This window comes from Hippocampus comes, unplaced genomic scaffold, assembly GCF_001891065.2.
Source record: "Hippocampus comes isolate QL1 unplaced genomic scaffold, H_comes_QL1_v1.1 scaffold124, whole genome shotgun sequence".
Classification (NCBI taxonomy): Eukaryota; Metazoa; Chordata; class Actinopteri; order Syngnathiformes; family Syngnathidae; genus Hippocampus; species Hippocampus comes.
Window position 1 is genome coordinate 271,008 of NW_017805075.1, and position 9,206 is coordinate 280,213.

Sequence of the window (9,206 nt, forward strand, 5' to 3'; positions counted from 1 at the left end):
ACACACACACACACACACCATCCCTGTTGATCTTTAAGCCCATGCACGGCCATCTCACAGCTGCTGTGAAAAAAACAAATGCAGCAAATGAACTCTGACCTTGCCATCATTCTGGGAAGTTTGACAAAGGAACTACAACTGCTGGACATCAGTGTGAACAGGGAGTTCTAAGTGAAGTTGCGAGCGGTGCGGGAATGATGCCGAACACACCTTAACTAAAAGTGGGAGGCAGCGCTGGGCGAGTAACGCCACAATTTCTGAATGGATTGTGGATGCTGGGGCGAACGTGTCTGTTTGCACTGTTGTTCGAGCTTTCGCAAAAGGTGGCATCATTTTTGAGGTGCCGCACGGCAACGAGACAGACTCTGACAAAGACGCAAGGGAACCTGGCTTGTTTGATGGAGAACTTGCCCAGCTGTTCATTTCGAATATAGAAGATTAGGACTTTGATGGATTTGTGGATGAGGATTGATAAAAAAATAACATGAGTACATTGTTAAAGACCTCAATAAAGTACAACCAAACTCAGTTTTGCTCCCTCTGCCTTTTTAAAAACATACGCTACGTGCATGCATGCTACTGTATTTTTTTTAAGCTAGCGTACGTTTTACCATGCCCGTGTCCATTAATGCATTGCGTCTCGTGTATGTTTTAAATATGGAAAAAGCACCCGTAACTGACACTGCACCTCTTGACACAGTGCTCAGTATTGTCGTGAAAATATGGCACTGTTCATTGAGATGTCTCAGCCGTTGTGTGCTCATCAGTAAGGCACAAATTAGTTCTACGTGGAGGATAAAGATTATGAACGTGCGCACTGTTATATTGTGTTAAAGCACTACAACATAGATGATTTTTAACCTTAACATTGAGATAGCAGAGTAAAGAGCCAAAATGTGTGTTTATTTTAAATACACAAGGTATAACTATATTTTTTGCCTAATTTGGCAGTAAACTGCAACTGAGAGATGCATTAAATGTTTTAGTTTATTTTCGAACAATTAACTCGAAAAACTCTTAATATATTTGATCAAGTAGAGGGAGCGATATATCTCTTTAAGCAACTTGTATATTTAATCTACAGTCGACCCCCGTCGGGCATAGGGACTGGCCCGGTCCACAAAGCTAAAATCCATGTACAAGTGACGCCTGTTGAAATGCAGTGGGTAAAACAAATAATTATAATCTCATAAATTTTATTTAAAAAAACGCTGAGAAACATTTAAAGAATAAATAAATAAGTAAAGTGAAAAGGTTTTCTGCCTTTTTACCAGCCAATCACAAAATTACACAAACGCTATTGAATGGTCGAGGGTGTAGAGGCGGAAGGTCCACCTGCCAGCGCAAAGGCATTCTGCTCACGCGACAAAGTTAAAAATAGATTAGCTTTCAGACTCACGTTTATCTCCATCCAGTTGACCAGTAAAAAACAGTAACTTTTCCGTTTTTTCATTTTGGATTGCCCATTGAAAATGGAAAGCATGACTGAGACACTGATTCTGAGGCCATTTGTGCACTTGCATTTTCTACTTTTTAGCACAAATGTCGCCTGCAATCACAGTATTAGTTGCGAGTCCCAGTTTGGGATATTTTAATGCAATGCGGAATCAAGCCGGTCACATGCCTGCACGATAAGAGTTTACAGTGTATGCTCTATTGCTCATCCCCTCATGCGCACTTGCTGGTGAACTAAATAGACGGACGAGCGTTGTCCTCAGAAGAGCACAATGCTCGATCTGTGGCCGCGGGGAGGGGAACATCGTCAGGCGATATCAACAATGTCATGCTTGGCGTCATGACGACGCACAGGAAGAATTTTGTCTCATTCAAATGCCAAAAAAAAAAAAAAAACACTTTTTTTTTTTAACCCATACACACTTCTTTGGTCAAATTTGTTCTACTTTTTGACTGTTTTGACATCTGACAGCAATTAAAAGATATCCTTGCATGTAAAAGATTTACATTGAAGGATGACTTTTCTTAAAGTAAGCCAAAATATATTGAAAAAAACAACAAAAAAAAATCAAATCTGACCTGTTTTTACGAGAAATGATTTTACCTTTAGAGCCATTCCACCAAATCGCTGCTGTTTTGTATGTTGTAGCTGTCTCAAAATAAACGTACTCGACTCACATTCAAAAGTCACTAAGTTCGTATGAGCTTTCTGTATGAAAGAAAAGATGGGCGGCTGTTGTTGAGAGAGATTTGATGTCCTCCGGTCGACACTTATTGTACTAGCAATGGAAGGGTGGATGAATGTGTGTGTGTTGGGGGGGGGGTCTTTTCTTTTTTTTGCATGACAAAAGTTGATTAGACTGCGAGGCAGGGCTACTTGAGGACAGGAGGCCATTCAAGTGCTTTTCCAAGGGCAGAGGCAAAACAAACAGGAGATGGAGGCCGAGCGGAGGGCTCTTAAGCGCCTACTCGGGCAGTCCACCTTGCATATTTACGCGCTTCGATGCTTTTCAAGCCATCTGCCGATGAACAAGACACTGGGCCAGATTCAGATCTTTTTCATGCTGCTAATTAGGTGGCATTCGATTATACAGTAATCCTTTGTGTTATATGACAGTGTATCACAAGATAAAATGGGATGATTTGCTTTCCCTACAGCAAGGGAGGTTCTCACATCTCTGAAATATTGTAACTGTGCTCTAAACGTATTTCCTTACATCATCATGTTACACAATATTTTTTTTTTCTGACAGCTAATGTATATTTATTTTGAGACGCTGTACTAAAGTAGAGATACTAGAAAAGACCAGTGAAAGTGGACGAACTGATTCAACTCATGTACTTAAGTAAAAGAAAAAAAATACACACATGAAATGTACTTTAGCACAAAAGTCAAAAATACATTTTCACTGTCAAGCGTGTCAAATAATTATTTGGATTTCTTGGCACAAAAGAAAAACAGTTTGATGCGCACAAAAAGCCACCACTACTTTCATGTTAAAGTAATGAAATACGCTTGTTTTAGGAAAGTATTCATGAAAGGAGTAATATGGATTTGAAACAACAATACTAGTGTTTTCTTTTTTTAACGCTGTCAGACGTTTAAATGCTTTCTGATGTATGTCTATATGAATGCACCGTATCAATATTGACCATCACATCTGATACCTGCCGCGTGAATGGCCGCATAATGAGTTTGTTTGTTGTGATTTTGCTGATGGATGGCTCTTTGACGTGTGTGTGTGTGTGTGTGTGTGTGTGTGTGTGTGTGTGTGTGTGTGTGTGTGTGCGTGTGCGCGTGTGTATGCGTGTGTGCAGATTCGCATACTGTACTAGAACTTGTAGTGGAGCTAAATGAGAACACTCAGCTATTTGACACACGCGTTTGTCAAAAGGCTCATTCAGTCTCTTGTACAGTTCAGGCTTGTTTTCCTTCTGTGTGCTGACGGTATCGACTGTATGTTGGATTCTCAGTCATGAATAAAAAAGTAGTTCGTATTTGCGTGGGTTATTTTCATTTGAACATGTCGCATGCAGTCAAAACACTTTGGGATTTTGACTGTAGATCTTTTAAAGTCCCTTTAAAAGTCTTCTAAATTTGCCACAGCACAGAGAAGAGTGTTGGGAACAAACTTGCCAAAGTTTATTGAAATATTGCTGAGTATACTAAATGAGGGCTTTAAAACCGTGAAAAATCTCCACTTTTAAACGCTGTGGCGTGTCCGCTAAATGCGATAAAACATGTCAAATATACAGCTCGCGGCCCGAATCAGGCCTACAAGCAGTTTTATCCCGGCGCACAACATGATTTTGTGAAGCATAAAAATGAATAAGGCCCAACCGATCAATCAGCCGGCCCAAATTGGCCAAACAAATGGCCGATGCTAGTTGTACACAAGTAACACTAGTCTCTATATTTAGTACACATTATTCTTCCAGAAAGGAAGCCTGTAACAAACCTTGGTGATCTGGTGATTTTTTTTTTATTTTATTTCTTTAGATCGATCTACGATTAACTCTCATGACTGATCCCAGCTTGCATTTGTTGATGCAGCCAAGCTGACAGGATTGTAATGGTGGCGGTTTATCAGTCAATATCCTGTCCAAGTGAATTCACATCTCACTTTGATGAAAAGTACATCATGAGAGACATGTGCAATGTTAATAGCTTGGATATCACAGATGCACCAGGAGTGCTTTTCCAACTATCACGACGGCAGATGGGAGAAGTCTGCTTAGTCCTTGCGATCGTACAAACGCTTGGAAAGTTTCAAAGTTGAGTTTACGGGCCTTGTGTACTCAGAATTGCATGGCTTTCATCTTTGAGACAAGCATACTGGCTCCACACGTTTGCCCGCGCCTGCCGCTATGGTGGCTGCCACCATTGCCGTGCGGAGTGAAGACCAGCCGGGATTGGACGGCCTCGCTCGGAGCGTGTGAGAACCACGGCATGTGGCCTCGTGTGGCATCGCGGTCTCGCTGTAGAACGGGCACCCCGGCCGGATGGGGCGCTCGCTCTCTGCAACCTCAGTGCTGGAGAGTGACCCCTCAGGTCTGAGGAGCCATGTGCTACAATTTAATTTGTTCTACTTTTGGTCGCCTGTCGAATACTCGCCCTTTCTTTTGCCCCCTCTTGTTGTGGTGCACAAAACAACTTTCTACCATTGTCAAAGTGTTGCGATTGCTCAAGTTAGAGACACATTCTTTACCCTGCCAAAATGGCAACGTTCACATTTGGCGCTGGGAATTATAGGATGCGTGATGCCAACGTCTGTCGCCCTGTCATCTTTTGTACGCTATTTATTACTTTTTAAAATGTATTTTGATCTGAGCAAGTATCAAAGGCCCAAGACCGCACTACGTCTGCTAATTTGGTTAAGTGTAGTTGTTTGTTTTGTCAGTTCAATACTGCTTAAATATATTTTTCTACTCATAGAAGTGATTGAAAATATGACTGTTAGTTTATGAAAAGAAGAATGTGTCACAGTTCTGATTTGTTGGCTATTGTATTTGTTAAAATTGAGGAAATGCAAAAATATGCCTGCTGATCTGTTTGTCAATGTTGAAAAAATGAGTTGAGCATCTCAGGGTTGGGGCGTGGGGCCTATATTTGAGGGTTAGCCCCAGGGCCTATCAGTAGGTCAAGGCGGCCCTTATGAGTCGTCTATATATATTTTTCACAGCTTCACTTAATGCCGGTTTTGAAACCAAAGTAAATGCAGCCAACAGGTTTTGCGTCCTCATTTTGTTGTGACAAAGCCCGGCAATCAATAGTCAGAAAAAAAAGTCCAGCTTGTTGACTTGAGATGAATGCTTTAAATTTCTGGAGGATCTCATGGTTGTGCGAAATGTGAAACACTATCTCGAGGTGCTTTTGAAAATGATTGACTGAATGATGTGTTTGTCTCACGCGGCTTGCATTTGGACTACCACTTGAAATTCACATTTAGAATGTTGCCTCCAGGCCAAGTCAGCACAGCTGATTGCGAGATGAACAACACACTTGTTTGCTTTAAGATGATTTATTCAGGAGCCTGTTGACCTATTTTGCAAGAAACTATGTTGCTGAATTGATAACATATCACAGCTCACTGGACATGTGAAGCGGGAAACAGAACCTTGAAAGTTGCTCTTACGTTGAATTGGACGGAGAGGGGACTTCCGACTTTTAAGGACCAGGGACACAGCTTTCACGTCACCTCATAATCTGAATGCCAGTTAAAGAGAAGGACCACAGGAATTCAAAAGTTTCCTATTTTCAAGATAGATGTCGTAATGTCAAATATGTCAAGGGTGTGTTTGCGTGTGTGTGTGTGTGTGTGTGTGTGTGTGTGTGTGTGTGTGTGTGTGTGTGTGTGTGTGTGTCTGAAATCATCACTCTTGTTGAAATGAACGGAAATGCTGTCAATCCATTCAGATCTCTCAAAAACAAAATCCGCAGATTTTTCTAATATGTTTTTGGTTAAATGAGGAAAAATAGCACTCTATCAAATTGCACTTTATAAAATAATACGGTATTGAAATGCAATATAAGGAAACATTGTTTTACTTCTATTCAGTGGACATTGTGCTGCTCCTTCTGGTGTGCGCGTGCGTCTATACACGGAGACAGGCCTCAGTCAGCTGCAGTTATATGATGGCTTTTTGGAAAAGGATAAAGAATACTGTATATGCCTGTGGGTATTGTTGCATTGTCTGCCTGATTTGTTGCTGCGCTGTTTGTGTTCAATTAGACATTGTTATAACTGCACAACACCAATGCTATTAGCTTAGCCTCTCTGGCTTTTTGCAGTGTTGTTTCGCATGAAGTGAAAATGGCTTTACGGGGGACACCAGTTTGAGAAGTGCTGGCCCAGAGTTTCCTGATATTGTGTCCATGGAAACAGGCTCATGTTTGATCACGAGTCGAGAGGGGAGAGAGAGCGAGAAGCAATATTTCTTCCCCCCTTTGACACAAATGAACCAGTTCATCAAGTTGATCTACTTTTTTTCAAGCGAAAAGCAGGCAACGCACACTGTTTGCACTGTGCAAATATCACACATGAACCACATGCACATTTGTTCGAACCTACATTTCTCCATCGTAGCATATCAAACAGACTCTTTATGTATAACAGACAGGAAACAAGAAAGACCAAAAAAAAAAAATACATGAATAATGAGGGCCAGTGTTAGACAAGTTACTTCCACAAGGTAAGACATTGCAAGTTCGTGTCATTTAAAGGTATTTAGTAATATTACATTATTATCGTGTCTGAATCAGGGTTAGCAAAATTTAGGATTTTTACTTTGTTTTCACTTTTGTATGTATATGAGAGGGGCCGCTTTGGAGACCTTAGTATTGCATCTCTTACTTCCAAATCTGAGACCATGGCCCTCAGTCGGAAAACGTTGGCGTGCCCTCTCCAGATCGCGGATGAGATCCTGCCTCAACTGGAGGAGTTTAAGTATCTTGGGGTCTCGTTCACGAGTGAGGGTGGAATGGAGCGTGAGATCGAGAGGTGCATCGGTGCAGCGTCTACTGTGATGCGGACTCTGTATTGATCCGTCGTGATGAAGAGGGAGCTGAGCCGAGAGGCGAAGTTCTCAATTTACCGGTCGATGTACGTTCCTACTCTCACCTATGGTCACGAGCTGTGGGCTGTGACTGAAAGAACAAGATCCCGTATACAAGCGACTGAAATGGGTTTTCTCTGCAGGGTGTCCGGGCTCTCCCTTAGAGACAAGGCGAGAAGCTCGGTCATCTGGGAGGGACTCAGAGTCGAGCTGATGAAGCTCTATCGGTTGTTATTTCAACAAACCTCTTCCATGGCAAACCGGCATTCTCAATGGCATCAGAAAGCTGGTGAAATATCTCCTGCGCGGTGGTCTGGCCATGAATTGGATTTACTGTGAGCAACTCCTCCATCACTTCAAAATTGTCATCAACATCACGGACATACATTGCAAGCTGGGCACTGTCGATGATGTCTGTGGTCTCATCAAGAGCGACTGAATATACACGAAACATTTTTCTTTCTCACGTAGTTGATCATAAATGTCATTTGAAAGGTCAGAAATGCGCTCTGCCACAGAGTTGGCAGAAAGGCTGATGTTGCTAAACTGACCTTTCTTTTCTGGAGAGACAATACATGCAGCCTGTAATGTGCACTTTTTGACAAATTCACCTTCTGTGAATGGCTTTCCCGCTTTTCGTAATCATCACCACAGAGCTCGCTTCGACTGCGGTATTTTCTTTGGTTGCTGAAATCTGGTTGCCTCAGTCAGCGTGTTTTAAGACTGGCAACTCGGTTGGTTCTCTCTTCTCCCTGGTATTTTGCATACTCCTCCGCATATCTCGTTGTATAATGATGTTTCAAATTGTATTCCTGGTGCACTTTCTCTGTGAAAATAAAACACATCGGGGTGCCCCTGTGCTCAACAAAGAAATACTGCATTTCCCACTTTTCCTGAAATTGTCTGTGCTCATCAACAACCTTTCTCTTCACTGCGGGCTTTGAAAAAGACATGTTTGGGGCTGTGTAATCTATATACTGTAATTCCACTTTGTGAAGGTGTTTCAGTGTCAGTGTTTCACCGATGCGCTGAGAACAAGTCCGGTAGATGTCTCGCCCTCGAGAGTCATATACCCCACCGTGATTGGTAGGTTTGTTAAGTTCCGCTCACAACACAGTGAGGAGTGTGTGTGTGTGTGTGTGTGTGTGTGTGTGTGTGTGTGTGTGTGTGTGTGTGTGTGTGTGTGTGTGTGCGTGCGCGTGCGTGTGTGCGTGCGCGCGCGTGCGTGCGTGCATGTATGTGTGCGTGTGTTTGTGTGCGTGCGTGCGTGCGCGCACTATGACTGACACTGATATGATATCATGTGAGGGGACGGTTTGACACAGTATATTATATCAAACTTGCGGGCCGCACGAACATCAATCTTTCATATTAAGATGGGTGCCACAAATTGTCATCCCACAGGCTGCAGTTCGACTTGCGGGCCGCAAGTTTGAGACCACCCATGCATGTTTTTGGAATGTGGAAGGAAACCGGAATACTCGGAGAAAACCCACGCGGGATGAACATGCAAACTCCACACAGGACAGCTCTATGTGTGTGTATATATATATACTGTGTGTATATATATATATAGCGGCTGGATAGCTCAGTTGGTAAGGCATCGGTTTGGCGTACGGGAGACGGTGGTTCGAATCCCGCTTGGGGCAAAAAATGAGCACATAACACCATCCAGTGTGGGTCCTTGGGCAAGATAATACAATAAAATGAATGACATGCCGGCTCAGACGTCGCCCGGCCAAACAAGGTCTGCGTCAGGTGCTGGGGAACCAGAGTACCTTGATGAAAAATGGGCTACTGGAACAAAGCGGAGATGGGCGAGATGCGATAACATGGCTCTGTTGGAATGCTACTACTCAAGCAACCCTAGTCAGAGGGGTTACATGCAGAGAATGCGGTCTGAATGGTTACTTCGAACCCCACAGTCACGGTTGACCACGAAACAACTAGTAGCTCAGTGTTCCAACATCCACAAACGGCAATTGCTGTCACAACTTGAGATTGACGAGGTACAACGCAGGGTCCACGGTGAAGGGCCCCAGGCTGCCAGATCAGAGGCAGCAACTGACCTGAAAGCTAAGATCATGGCGAGAATGAAAGCTGGGCAACCTAGAAACCGATTACAACGACTATGTGAAGTACCACCTGAAAGTCTCATGGAAAGTGTGAATGCAGCACTGAGGGCGATCCCAACC

At 43.0% G+C, this 9,206-nt stretch overlaps 1 protein-coding gene across 11 annotated transcripts in view; it reads left to right on the forward strand.

The window, feature by feature from the left end:
* The window catches only part of rap1gapa (RAP1 GTPase activating protein a), an 89,348-nt gene that overhangs the window by 12,568 nt on the left and 67,574 nt on the right, over positions 1–9,206 (forward strand). Inside the window, exon 1 of one of the 11 annotated variants that reach the window (XM_019865138.1) lies at positions 6,598–6,648. The exons of the other annotated variants lie outside the window; for them this stretch is intronic. Within the exon in view, the coding sequence (XP_019720697.1) occupies positions 6,614–6,648 (35 nt within the window). The 5' untranslated portion in view covers positions 6,598–6,613. Of the gene's footprint in view, positions 1–6,597; positions 6,649–9,206 lie in introns of those variants that run through there. 11 annotated transcript variants of the gene reach the window in all.